This window comes from Leiobunum rupestre, chromosome 7 (assembly GCF_980474605.1).
Source record: "Leiobunum rupestre chromosome 7, qqLeiRupe1.1.hap1, whole genome shotgun sequence".
NCBI classification, from domain to species: domain Eukaryota; kingdom Metazoa; phylum Arthropoda; class Arachnida; order Opiliones; family Sclerosomatidae; genus Leiobunum; species Leiobunum rupestre.
The window spans coordinates 19,302,011-19,316,845 of NC_143390.1; the positions used below are offsets into that span (position 1 = coordinate 19,302,011).

The 14,835-nt window shown below is 35.2% G+C and overlaps 1 protein-coding gene across 3 annotated transcripts in view; it reads right to left on the reverse strand.

The window, feature by feature from the left end:
• LOC149935035 (cell adhesion molecule Dscam1-like) overlaps positions 1–14,835 on the reverse strand; it is a 67,869-nt gene that overhangs the window by 40,929 nt on the left and 12,105 nt on the right. For 2 of the 3 annotated variants that reach the window (XM_090181081.1, XM_090181080.1), the window contains exon 5: positions 5,782–5,929. In XM_090181081.1, the coding sequence (XP_090037207.1) occupies positions 5,782–5,929 (148 nt within the window). Of the gene's footprint in view, positions 1–5,781; positions 5,930–6,759; positions 6,928–10,221; positions 10,342–14,835 lie in introns of all 3 variants that reach the window. The other variant, XM_090181082.1, reaches the window with a different exon arrangement.

Below are 14,835 nucleotides of genomic sequence, written 5' to 3' on the forward strand. Positions count from 1 at the left end.
AAAGTTGGAGGGTAGGAAATTGAGCGGAATCCCTAGAAACGTTGGTCAGGGTATTTTAATATCTTTTCCATAAACAGAGGGCCCGGGATAAGGGAGATTGTAGTAAACACCTCGAGGGGAAACGGGTGTGTGTCTCGATCGTTTAGGGCTTCGCTCTATAAGCCTTGGCTTACGAGATTAAAAATGGGCTTGTCGACCATATGATCCTAAAGATTCTGTCTCGAGTATTAGCCGAAACCCAGCTGTACTAAGCGCCCGCGGGCAGATACTCTATAGTTTATCCAACTACAGTGCCTGGCATCGTGAATTACTTCATTGGCGGTTAGTAGGCCTAAGCCATAGTTGAACTTGATAAGAAACACGTGCTTAGGTGTCTTTGTAAAAATCCCCAAACATTAACGAAGTGGGGTGGCAAAGTGGTTGGCACTTTCACAGCAAGAAGAGCCGGGTTTGATTCCAGCTTGTGGAACTGGATGAAAACTCGGAACAACTCCTGCGTTGAGTTTGCAAGTTATCTCCCCACTGGTTAGAGGTTAACGGTAATAGTTTTAGTGTAGGGAGCTGTTAGCTCGCGTGGCATCAAGGGCTTGCCACGACTCTCCTATACGCAATATAGCCCAGTCACCCGAATTAAAAGGTATTCAAAGTCGCTAGATGACTTGGGACTATGGTGGTGCCTTGCGTATTAGCCTAGCTAATTATTATTACTAATTTCCAAGGTTTGATAAAAAGGTCTAATATTAAGAAAACATACCATTTAATTTTATTACTTAAGACGGTTTTAGATTAAAAATAATTTAATTTTCGGTAGCTTTTTATGTAAATTTTCTTATCAAATGACGCAAATATTTTAAAGTTCTAGTATACGCTACGGATGTGCACGATCCCCGTCTTCGAAGCAACTCCTTAATTCATCGCGGTGGTTTTAGTTAATATTATTTCATTAATTGGCGGTTTAATCAAGCTATGCTGTTATTGCGTTACTAAGGGCTTATGGTTATATCTAAACGTTGTATGAACTGTGTGACTAGTTCCCGCTTGAGAATTTGATTTATCTATTTTCCTAGACTTCATTCAAAAAGGAAGTAACCAGTTTTTAAAAGTAACATTAGCCCAAGGCAATGAGAAACTAATTTTTTCGCGTTAGAATAAAAGGGAGTATTAAGTAGGCCTTTCGATGGTAGAGCAACTTTTGGTCGCTAGGGGCGCTGTTGGTTGACTTTAAAGATGAAGTCTCTATTTCTATCAAAGAAGATTCTGCTAAACAACTGGGTAAAATCTCCTATGGTAATATATTCATAGAAATATAGAAAACAATAGAAATTTTAACTTTGACATTTATCTAGCCGTTTTACTTCTAGGAGTTTGCGTGGGGTACAGCCTGATAATATATATTTCAACAGAGGAGGTTTAAGTTTTGATATTATTGGCCAAAATTACCTCGGCGAAGTGGTTATTCACGAGTGTAGATTTGGCAGAGTGTGAAATGATTCGAAATCAAATTAATCAATTTAAAACATTTATACTACTTTTAACATAATATAAAAGTTTGTTTTTGCTTTAAGTGGTTCTGTTGATAGGGTACATACGGCTCCAGTACTTAAATTAATTTAAAATAACACTGATTTGTCATTGTTTTGTTTACTAATATACGCGTCTACCCAAGCGTGAAATTATCCGTTCGCCGCGTACTTGTAAAAGTCATTTAATTAACGCTTTCCGATCACGGGGCATGGGAAACCATTCTTAAAACAATTAAGGATCTCGACGACCTTCAAGCCCTCTAATTAACGGTACGAAAACTATTATCAGCTCAGAATCATGATACGAAAAGCATTTTTAACGATGTAAAAAACGTTTATGCTATAGGCTATATTCTGAATTTTTTCTACGCCGATAAAATATATTAGGATTCTGGTCTACGATAAATTTGCGGGACACTTAGATAATTTGTCACCTTCTTTTGACTACGCATTTGAGTCGTTATCCCCGCAGCTTTTTAGGACTCAAGATGATTTTATTTTTTGGAATAAATTATTTTCTGTAAGTTAATTTTCTCAGTCAGAAAGTCTCATTTTTTGGAAGTCTTTATTTGGAATGTTTTTGGCAGTTGGTTCGTTGAACGTAATTAGGCTAAGTGGGCGATTTCTGAGACAATTAGTTCAACGACAATTTATCTCGACACGATTTTTCGAAGGAAGGGGAACTGAACTGTCTCGCCAACCATTTGTTTTATTGCGCTACTCTAGACGTTGTCGAAAGCTTCGTGGAAGCTTGCACGTTTTTCTTCAAAGCTTGGTGCTTAATCTTTCAACTATCCTCGTCCTCGAAATCTTGGGCCTTTAATAAATAACGCGTTTTGCTCCAAAATGAAGCCGTCGTTCACGTGATCCGGGTTCAACACTTGGCATCTAGCCAATCTCTATTATAGAGAAGTTGAGCAACGGACAAAATACGTCATGAGAATTCGTACAGTATATAATGCTTTCTCGAGGCACCTAGTAACCTAAAACGGCTAGTTAGAAGTCATTAGGCTTAAGAAATGTCTCGAAATACGAAAATATTCCAGACGTATTTTATGTTATTTAACCTATCTATTCTAGTAGCCATTATGTTGGTATGTTTTAGTGCATTCTTTTGGAGGCGTATTTAACAGGTGGTAAATTATGGTAAATAACGCTATGGTATAAAATGAATATTTGCTAAATAATGGCAAATTACGTTATAATTTAAAATTTAAAAAATGCGTATTATTGGCATATAACGTTAATTATGGTATAAAATGAATACATTTTAAATAATGGAAAATAACGTTATGGTATAAGAAGAATAAAATCTGAATTATGGCCAATAATGTTAGGGTACAAAATGAAACGAAGTGGTAAATATGAAGAAAAAAAATTACAATATATTAAATAAAATAATTTAAATCGACATTTATTCATAACTCACAAGGAGAGTACCCGAGGTGTTTATTGCCGATTTTGTTCAAAGTCGGGCGTAATGTAGATCTATATGAGATATGAAATTTCCCAAAAGGAGACGTTGCACTACCCATTCGATTTGCCATGGCAACCGAAAACGTTTTTGACCACTTAAAACAAAAAATCTCCATTTAAAAAACCATGCGATTTTCTCGGTTTCACAGGGTCCTAGCTACGAAAATTTAAAAAAAAATTAAAATCACAAAATGGGTAAATTTCATCATTTTTGGGTAAATTGGAACAATTTTTGGGTAAAATAAGGAAAAAATCTTATTTTTGTTTTAAGTGATCAAAGACATTTTCGGTTGCCATGGCAAATCGAATGGGTAGTGCAACGTCTCCTTTTGCGAAATTTCATATAGGTCTACATTACGACCGACTTTGAACAAAATCGCAATAAACACCCCGGGTACTGTCCTTGTCAGTGTGCCGTGACTATTTTCTAATGAAAAAATATTGGTCAACTTTAAATTGACAGTTTTGGGTTTATGAATGAGTTTCATGTTAATTGGCGATTATTTTAAATAATAAAAATCATTCACACAGTATTAAAAAAAAGTGTTATTTTTGGAACACTGTATTTGGGTTTGACGTAGATCGAAGCTTCCGCAATCTTCAAACAAAACCATCAGGAGAAAATCTAGTTTTGCCTTTTTAGTGGGTGTAAACACGTACATCTTATTTTTATGAACTAGTTTTGTTGTAACGGTTCTTTAAATGTTTATCTTAAGATTAAATTACAATCTAGCCTACGTTGTCAAACCCACATAATTATTATTCCAGTTTTCCGGGGTGTCAATAAGAATTATTAATTTAAATACCAATATAGATTCTACCAACAAAGACTAAGCGTATATTCGGGTCGTTGACCTGTTCAAAATGTTGATACGAATTATAATTTGGCTACGAATAGATAATTGGATGATTCTATGAATTTGATTGTTCAAAGATTGTTGTAAGCCTGTCCTACTTGAAACCACATATTCTGGAACGACCCTTTGAAGGGTCGGCGAATGAGGTTCGGTTAGGATAATTAACGACCTTTTGTTAAGATCCATTTTTCTGTAAAAATTCGAAGAAAAATTTCGTCAATTGACTCGAAAAAAAATTAAGGTGGAGTTTCCAAAATCAAGGTTTTTTCCCCTTTTGCCAAGTGACCCCGAAAAATTAGTGTGGAGTTGCCAAAATAAAAGCAATAATAATAATAAGCACCTATCTTTTCTTAATATTAGTTCTTTTTATTAAACCGTTAAGACGAATTTTCCACAACGTGGAAATTAGTAATAATAATTAGCTAGGATAATACACAAGGCACCACCTTAGACCCAAGTCATCGAGCGACTTTTGAAGCCTTTAATTCAGGTGGCCGGGTTACAATGCGTAAAGCCAAAGAACTCGGGAGCCTTTTCACCAGTGGGGAAATAACTTGCAATCCTCTCACCCCAAATTCGACCACCTTCGGTACACCCCTGCACACATAAGTTACCCATTAAATCGAGGGGGAAATAACTCGCTGAAAATGTGTACTTCAGATTACATATTTCAAGAGATTACTTAAAAAAAATACAGATTTCCCAAAATTACGCGGGATTACTTATTTCGAGTAATCCAAATAATATTATTAGAGATTACTGAAGATTACTAGGGATTACGCGAGATTACTTGTGATTACTGATATTACCATGAAAATGGCCAAATGTCAGCTGAACTTCTCATTATAATATGAAAATATCTCGGGAAATAGTTTAATTCCCATTTTTACTTAAATTTTTATCGGGCGAATCTTTTGTATTGGCTGTGGTTGGGTTCGTAGTCTTTTGTCTCATGAAAATATTTCGCGCGATAGTGAAACCGCGAGTGAAACGAATTAAATGAGGTAAAGTAGAACTCATAAGTATATTGAAATGTTGGATCAGACTACAGTAGTTTCTACTGCAACAAATTGAAATCAAGTGTCGGCTTGGCGAGGGCTAGGGTGCGTTTTTTAGATGTTACTGCGAAATTACGGGATATTATTTTGGAATTACGGATATTACTCGGGATTATAATGGAGTTACGGATATTACTCGAGATTATAATGGAATTACGGATATTACTCGGGATTATAATGGAATTACGGATATTTCTCGAGATTATAATGGAATTACGGATATTACTCGAGATTATAATTGAATTACGGATATTACTCGAGATTATAATGGAATTACGGATATTACTCGAGATTATAATGGAATTACGGATATTACTCGAAATTATTTTGGAATTGCGGATATTACTCGAAATTATTTTGGAATTGCGGATATTACTCGAAATTATTTTGGAATTGCGGATATTACTCGAAATTATTTTGGAATTGCGGATATTACTCGAAATTATTTTGGAATTGCGGATATTACTCGAAATTATTTTGGAATTGCGGATATTACTCGAAATTATTTTGGAATGACGGATATTACTCGAAATTATTTTGGAATTGCGGATATTACTCGAAATTATTTTGGAATTGCGGATATTACTCGAAATTATTTTGGAATTGCGGATATTACTCGAAATTATTTTGGAATTGCGGATATTACTCGAAATTATTTTGGAATGACGGATATTACTCGAGATTATTTTGGAATGACGCATATTAATTGAGATTACATAAATTACCTGGGATTACCTAACGAGTGTACACCAGATTCTTCAAGTTATTTCCCCCTCGCATTAAACTGTCGCTTTAAAAAACTATAAGCTTAATTTTAACACAGCTATAGACTATACAGAGAAAGACTAAATGAACTGTCAGACTCACCTAGTATCCTCCCGTCCAGCAATGACCTCCTTGTTCTTGGTCCATGTGATGGTGATGGGATTATCGCCCTTGGCCTCGCACTTGAGCTTGGCAGTGTCGCCTCGCTGAATAGTGCGCACCTCAAACCGCTCCTCGAAGCGAACAGGCACTGCACCGGCAAAAAGGGATTTGCACGAAATTGAATTAGAAAAATATTCTTCTTTCTATCGTATAATTGGCTTTTTATACCGATTTAAAGAACTAGGAATAAGTCTATATGCTTAGCGACTTTTAAGTAGGAGTAGGAAGTAAGATTTAAGCCTTTTTCAAACGGTTTTAAATAGGATTGGACGATTCTGCAGAATCAGATAATCCGCGGACAAAATATTCAATTAGGATTACGTTCGTACCCGGGAAAGCGGAAAAAGGTTCGGTTTTGTTAAAATATCGCGAGATAAAAAACGCTAATTATAAATGAGCTTTGGCAAGCCTTTCCCCAACTCATTTCTTTATTTTTCCCCAAAAAACTTTAAATTATAATAGGATTTGGTTCAGGAGATAAAAAAAAATTAAATTGCAAAAGCACAAGAAAACGTTTTTTTTAAGGAATATTTTTATTTAGCTTATTAAAAAGTATTGTTTAACATATTGAACAGTATTATTTGGCACATTAAAAAGTATTATTTAGAATATTAAAAGGTTTTATTTAGAATATTAAAAAGTATTATTTTGAATATTAAAAAGTATTATTTTGAATATTAAAAAATATTATTTAGAATATTAAAAAGTATTATTTAGAATATTAAAAAGTATTATTTAGAATATTAAAAGGTTTTATTTAGAATATTAAAAGGCTTTATTTGGAATATTAAAAAGTATTATTTTGAATATTAAAAAGCATAATTAAGTATATTAAAAATTAATTTTTAGAATATCAAGAAGTATTATTTTTGGATTAATTAAATAATTGTTATTAATGTATAAATATAAGCTACTTACCATGAATACTGAGCGAAATAGTTTTGGATATTTTGTCGCCTACCCCGTTGGTCACCTCGCATTCGAAAGGACCCGTGTCTTCCGGTTTGGCCGAGTCGATGGTCAAGGAACTTCCGTTGGCGCTGAGGCGGAAATGACCATCGTCCGAAACCGGAATCCAACCAGATTCTGATGTCAGAAAAGAGAAAATTTACAAGATTAACTGAAATCTTTGCTCCGTATAAACAGCTGAACCTAACCTAACCTAAAATAACATCCCCTCGCTTGAAATAATACGTTTAGCCTTAGGATGCTTTCTCATCATGGCCGAGAGAAGGGTGGGGATGATAACGACTTAAGAATGAAAGGGGGTCGTAGCATCCTTGTATCTTCCTGATCCTTCTTTTCCCGCTCTCTGGCCATCATAAAAAAGGAAAAGTTATTTCAATCGATTTTGATGTAGCTCCGCCGAAAAAGAAGCCCTAGATCCCGTTTTTCTTTTTTAGTATAGCCGTCCAATCTTCCTTTAGCCTCTTTTTTTACCCATTGACTAATGATGTTGGTTGCTTCAGAGTTACGAACGAGGTGGGATGCCGAGGATAAGGGGAAGCTCAAGAGCGAAAGGATGGAGATGGGAGGATGGAGAGCGAGAAAAGGATAAAACACTGCGCCGGGACTATACAGGTTCCCGCGAAAGGCTTAAACTGCTAACAACACACTTAGAAGCGTATAAAGTTTCCCCAAAAGCCGAAGATGCACGCGCGCTCTAGCTCGGATGGAAAAACTATACTTTTCTTTTTCTAACTTTGGTTTATAATTTCTTTTCACATTCTTTTCGTACTTCGCGACTATTTCTCTGTCACGAAAAGTAGCGAAAACCGTCAAAGAATGTTTTTAAGGATGCCGAAAAAAATTCTTTTTAAACTAGTAAATTCTTACTGACACGAAAAAATGCGGAATGTTTTATGAGAAAATTCCTAGACTGGTCTGGGAGTAAATTTTAGGTTAGTGGACATTAAAAATGCTCGTAAAAAGAAAATTAAATTTAGACGAGATTACTTTACGTGTTTGTTTACATTTTGTGTCAAGGCAGGGTGAACGCCATTTTTTTAACCTACTCAAAATTATTAAGAAAAAACTTTTAATATATGGTTAAAATTATTATTAGATTATTAAAAAAACTATTTTAATATATGGAATTTTTACAAAAATATTTCGTTTTTATTTAAATGAGAAATTTCATATGGAAGTAAGTGTATAAATTTATTTAAATTTTTTTAACTACACATAAAATCTCGATTTTATATAGAAAATGAGAAAACGACGGCAGTTTGAGCTTTTGGTTTTATACTTTCTAACTAAATTGCGGGGTCTCTTTGGGCGAGAGTAAAGGAAAATTTCGGGTTACATCTCAGCAGTAATAAAGTTTTCTAACGGAGGAAAAAAAGGTTGAAAGGAATTTGGCAGATAAAGTCTTTTTCGGGGGCGAAAATGTCCCGAGGTCGGAAAGACCATTTTCCCGGCTGCAGCCGTATACTTTGATTCGCCGAGGATATTTCCGAAAGAAAAGAAATTGGGCCATCTTTTCTTTTGTTTCCGTTCGAACTATATTGACTCTTTTCTTTTTGGGCTGCAAGTTTCGGAATGGTTCGAAAGAATGGCCCTTCTAATTTCATTCGAACTTCGACATTTGAGTGAAAGCTTTCGCTAACTGGATTGTACGTCAACAAAGAGACAGGCAGGAGCGTGACTGGCGGCGGTACGATGAAATGAAATGTTGTGTCAAGAACAAGTTCGGCTGAACAGAGCCCCTAAAGCATTCCCCGTTTTCTGCCTGTGAAGGGGGAAGATATTTTTGTACGATTGGAGGATTTTAGTGTGGGCGGAGACTTTCTTCCGGCAATCATGGCTTCATACTCTGTTAAATGGACTTCTATGTTTATGCTTTATTTAATTCATACTCCTGATAGCGAGGGGCAGTACACTAAGTTTACACCCTTGATCGATTAAATTATGATTTAGATGATTAAATCGAGTTAGTGATTAAATCATGATTCATTCATGATAAAATCGAGTGAGTTATTAAGCCGATTAAATCACGATTAAACCGAGTTAGTTATTAAGCCGATTAAATCACGATTAAATTGAGTTAGTGGTTAAATCGATTAAATCACGATTAAACCGAGTTAGTTATTAAGCCGATTAAATCACGATTAAATTGAGTTAGTGATTAAATCATGATTGATTCATGATAAAATCGAGTGAGTTATTAAGCCGATTAAATCACGATTAAATCGAGTTAGTTATTAAGCCGATTAAATCACGATTCATTCATGATAAAATCGAGTGAGTTATTAAGCCGATTAAATCACGATTAAATCGAGTTAGTTATTAAGCCGATTAAATCACGATTAAATCGAGTGAGTTATTAAGCCGATTAAATCACGATTAAATCGAGTTAGTTATTAAGCCGATTAAATCACGATTAAATCGAGTTAGTTATTAAGCCGATTAAATCACGATTAAATCGAGTTAGTTATTAAGCCGATTAAATCACGATTCATTCATGATAAAATCGAGTGAGTTATTAAGCCGATTAAATCACGATTAAATCGAGTTAGTTATTAAGCCGATTAAATCACGATTAAATCGAGTTAGTTATTAAGCCGATTAAATCACGATTAAATTGAGTTAGTGGTTAAATCGATTAAATCGAGTTAGTTATTAAGCCGATTAAATCACGATTAAATCGAGTTAGTGGTTAAGCCGATTAAATCACGATTAAATCGAGTTAGTGGTTAAGCCGATTAAATCACGATTAAATCGAGTTAGTGGTTAAGCCGATTAAATCACGATTAAATCGAGTTAGTGGTTAAGCCGATTAAATCACGATTAAATTGAGTTAGTGATTAAGCCGATTAAATCACGATTAAAAAATAAATATATTCCTAAAATTAGACCGTGATTAAATCGATTAAAAAATAAATGTATTCCAAAAATTAGATCGTGATTAAATCGATTAAAAAATAAATGTATTCCAAAAATTAGATCGTGATTAAATCGATTAAAAAATAAATATATTCCAAAAATTAGATCGTGATTAAATCGATTAAAAAATAAATATATTCCAAAAATTAGATCGTGATTAAATCGATTAAGTCCGCAATGCTGCTAAAAACAAAAATTAAACTGGTTTTGGTTTTTTTAGGGTTTATATGTAGTAACTATTTGACCGAAAATTCGCGCTTCTATAAAAGTTTCCACTCTATTTTGTGAAAATATGTCTATAAAATGGGCTAGAATATTATTATTTTTTCAAATTATTTAGTTATTAACTATTATATTATAATTAGATTTAGATACAACATTTCTGACGGTGGGCGTTTTTGGGGTTATTTTAATTTCCGGTTGGGCTACGGGACGTCACTGTTATACAGGGCAACTCTGATATTAGAATGTATTGTAGCTATGGTAAATACTGACCCTTTTTTCTTCTCCATACAATCTTGGGTTCGGGAAAACCCTCAGCTTTGCACTGAAGGACGGCCTGCTTGGACACTGCCACTTGGACGTCGCTCGGCTCCTCCGTCCAGCGGGGCGACACTACGAGAAAGAACAATGACCATCATTAACCAGGACTTCATTGAAAAGCTAAAATGTAATTGAAGAGACACCAATTTAAAAATAGCATTTCATTAATTAAGAAAACGGACGAGGCATTGGAGGGTTGCCACCAAATTTTCAGATTCAAATTCCCTGACCACTTCAAGAGATTTCCCTCAATTTTTAAGAACAACATTTTTATGTTATATTTTACTTTTATTAGAAGTTTAAATTTAAATGGACTTATATTTCAGTAAAAAAATTATTGCAATGTTGAAACAATTAGCCAACTTTCAAGGAAATAAATAATAACTATAAAATTTGTCATAGATCTAGAGTAAAATTACCTTCAAAAAGTGTCCAGAGAAAATTGAATTTCCCGACTTTTCCCGGGATTTTTACTAATTCTTAAAATTCCCTGACCTTTCCCGGGATTTTTACAAATTCTTAAAATTCCCTGACCTTTCCCGGGATTTTTACAAATTCTTAAAATTCCCTGACCTTTCCCGGGATTTTTACAAATTCTTAAAATTCCCTGACCTTTCCCAGAATTTTTGCAAATTCTTAAAATTCCCTGACCTTTCCCTGAATTTTTACAAATTCTTAAAATTCCTTGACTTTTAGGCCCCCTTTTAAATTCCCTAACCTTTCCCTGAATTTTTACAAATTCTTAAAATTCCTTGACTTTTAGGCCCCTTTTAAATTCCCTGACTTTTCCCTATTTTCCCTGACGTGTGGCAACCCTGCATTGAGATAAGGGAAAACTAGCGAAAAAGAAGCGAAGATAAATGAACCTCAATTTATTTAATTTCGAATGTTAATTTATAAAATGTAAGATATTTTCCATTTATAACCTCCGCAAGTTTCCTATTACTCTAGAATATACAATTTCACCTCAGTAACGAAGCAAATTTATAGCCTCGATTCTTCGCGATATTCCAAAAAGGAACTAAAAGATGGCGTAAGGAATGATCGGGCTTTAACGAAACGTTTTTAAATCTGAGATCCCCTCTGGTTCGGTTGATGCCATCCATCAGACGAAGAGCCGGGATGTATATTAAAACAGGATCGGGCGAATTTTTAACGAAACCAATTATATGGAGAGTCCCCTTCCCTGCAACGCCGAAAAGAGGTCGTGTGACGTCAAAGTTGAACTTTTCCAACAAAAGGTCGCTCTCGCTTTCATCCCCCACGGCCCCACTCGCCATAAAAATCGATTTGGAAGGATGTGAAGGGGTTTCTAAATGGTTCCTCTCTCGCTGCTTCGAGATGAAAGCGAACCCCACCATAGAAAGCCTTTTTATTCCGTAGACGAAATATTACTTTCAAAAAAGCACCTTTTCGTATCAAGGGCCTCCCTCGCTTTAGGCCTAGCTCAAAGGGGACCATACGCTTCGTTTTGGGCCTCGGAGCGCCGTGTTGGAAATTGATTCGGGATTTTGGGACGCTTATACCTTGGAGGAGAGAAGGGGCTCCTGGAGGGGAAAATATGAAAACCATAGCTCGGGACGTTTTTTTTTGGTCGGACCACCATTGAGAGGAATTTGAAACAATATTATTATTTTTTTTTGTTGCAAATTGCAAACATAATGATGTTTTTTTAAAGTTGATGCAGTAAGGGAGTTTCGGTTAATACTAGAAATCCATTTTTGGGTGAGTTCTAACTTAGCATTTCTCTTTCCGGGTTTAGGTACTGGATAAAAAGTTATATTCTTGTGAAATCTTGAACCACTTCTACAATCTATATAACAACAGTACTTTCACATAATAATGAATTAATTGTAAAAGTATTAATATTTGAACTAACGCGTAAAAGACCGTTGGGCATTCCTAAGCCTTGTGTGGTCTAAAAACGTATTCCAAATGTGCAGACGACTAATTCGAATTTTTTAATAAATTTATCCAGCGCTAGATGCTACTAAAGTCCTAGGTCCGACCAAAAATTACCGCCCCCTGCCTCCCCCCAGTCCCGCGCTCGGGTACCTATCGCCTATGCTCTTGGTATTATATTTTCCTCTCCAGGAACCCCTTCTCTTCTCCAAGCTTATACACCACGTATATGCAGAAACAAGGCCCAAAGATCAATTCGTTGTTGACTGGAAATAATACTTTAACACGCGGATATATTTGTTGTTTTCCTTTTAACAGGGTTGCCACCAAATTTTCAGTTTCAAATTACCTGATTATTCCCTATTTTTTTTTGACCATTTTAAGACATTTTCCCTGACTTTTTAAAGCCAAAATTTTTATTTTGTATTTTACTTTAAAAAATAAATTTAAATGGACATATATTTCAGTAAAAAGATTATGGCAATGTTGAAAAAATTATCCGAACTTTCAAGGAAATAAATGATTATCATAGAATTTGTCATAGATCTAGAGTAAAATTACCTTCAAAAAGTGCAGAGACAAAATCGAACCCTGACCTTTTACAAATTCTTAAAATTCCCTGACTTTTCAAGCCCATTTTTAAAATCCCTATCTTTTCAGGCCCATTTTAAAATTCCCTGACTTTTCCCTGACGTGTGGCAACCCTTGTTTACCGTTTTGATCTTAGTAATTATCAAAAGCCTATAATTATATTTCCATAAGTGTGACAGTTCTTCAAAATAATTACTGATACCTAAACTAGGAATGACGTAAATTTGACGTCATATGTTTATATTAAAAATTTTAAAAGTAGGAAAAAACGGCGAGCCACTAAGCAAAATTTTAATTTATATGAAAAACGAATAAGCAAAGTTCTGCAATTTCGTGACACGTCCTCTGAAACGCTGACGATTTTAAACCGAAAACACGAAATTACGCGAGAAATTCATCTTCATATAAATTCAAATTTGACCGGGTGGGTCGATATTTTTATCCACCTTTAAATATAGGCGTATACCCAAAAGATAATATACGCAACTTAAAAACTTCAACATAACGATGAGGCAAAGGCACGCTATACGACTATATTAAAAAGGTGGGTAAAAATGCCGACCCACCCAGCAAAATTTGAATTTATATGAAATACCAATATGAAACTTGTTTTGTTAAAAGACGATTTTAAACCGAAAACACTACGCAAGACAGAAAATTCGCCTCCATATAAATTCAAATTTCGTAGGGTGGGTCGACATTTTTACTCACCTTTTAAAACGGGCGTATTAGACCCGAAAACTTAAAACTACCAAAAATATCTGATCATGCTATAGACATGGTAAAATTATAACACGCGAGAGACAATGAAATGACACCCTTATAAATTATAAACTTATGACGGTATATGACGAGAAAACGATAACAATTTTAGCCCCCCCCCCACAATAATTTAACAGCCAACTCCCCAAGAGCGAACCAAAGCTAGTCCCACAACTGAATATAGTCGGCCGTACTTTAAATATAAGGGAGATCCCAAGGTCATAGGAAGTGCTTGGAGGTACACGTTCGACTCCCCTGTCTTCGTGAAAGACAACGAAGCTAATGCGGTGGAAGCTATTTCCTCGTGCCCTGAGGGAGATGTCCATGTTTTGACGGGCTTATTCACGATGGAGAAAGTGAAACTATTGCGCCATCAAAAAATACAGAGACGGTGAGCTAGTTAATCCCTTTTGGGGAAATAGACTTCAACACGATCTATTCTTGAGCCAAGCGAAAGAGTTATAGCCGTACGCTTCAAGTTGACAGCTAAATCGAACGCCAAGTAAGAGGTACGGTTTATACGTGGCAGTCTGAAGTCTTAACCCTTTCTCTCTGGCAATGACGGGGAATTCCAGCTAGGGCAAGGCACGTAAAAATATATCTTCGATCTCTGGAGATTTTAGCGGGCGGCTGTTCCTCGTTTACGAAAGCGCTCAAAAATGGAGCTTTGAAACGCTTTGGTAACGGGAGACTCCACTTTCAAGCACCTGTATTCCCATTGAATTGTTACTTCTTTTGGGCCATTTAAATCCGGTATACACTAGATAAATGGGAAGACAGGTTTTATGTAAAGGAAATTGGGCCACAAAAAAGTGGTGAAAACCCATTTCTTTCAGCAGGAGCCAGCGTTGCCATACGTACTATAATTATGGTACAAATACCATAATTTTGTATCATAATATAAATGGTACTTTTGTTTTGAGAGCGTACTGTATAGTACCAAAATGTACCATATTTACAACCTATTGTACTATAATGGTACTATTTTGATATTTACTTTGTTTCTACTACTAAAATAGATCGTCGCCTGAAAGCCAAAACCACGTAACGTTTTACTAATTAAAAGTATAGTTAAAGTTACGTAGCTTTTGCTTTCAGGCAACGAAATTATTAAGTCCACGTTCAACTGTTGCCAGATCACTCGATAGTCGATACTAAAGAAATCAGAATTTCTAATCGTTCTAGTCATTTATTCCGATTTCTATGGTCGATACTGACTACATCCACTCCCCATAAAGAAACGGCACACGAGAACAGATTTCTGCATGTTTTGCAACAAACACTTTCAATTAAAGTAATTTATACTATTTT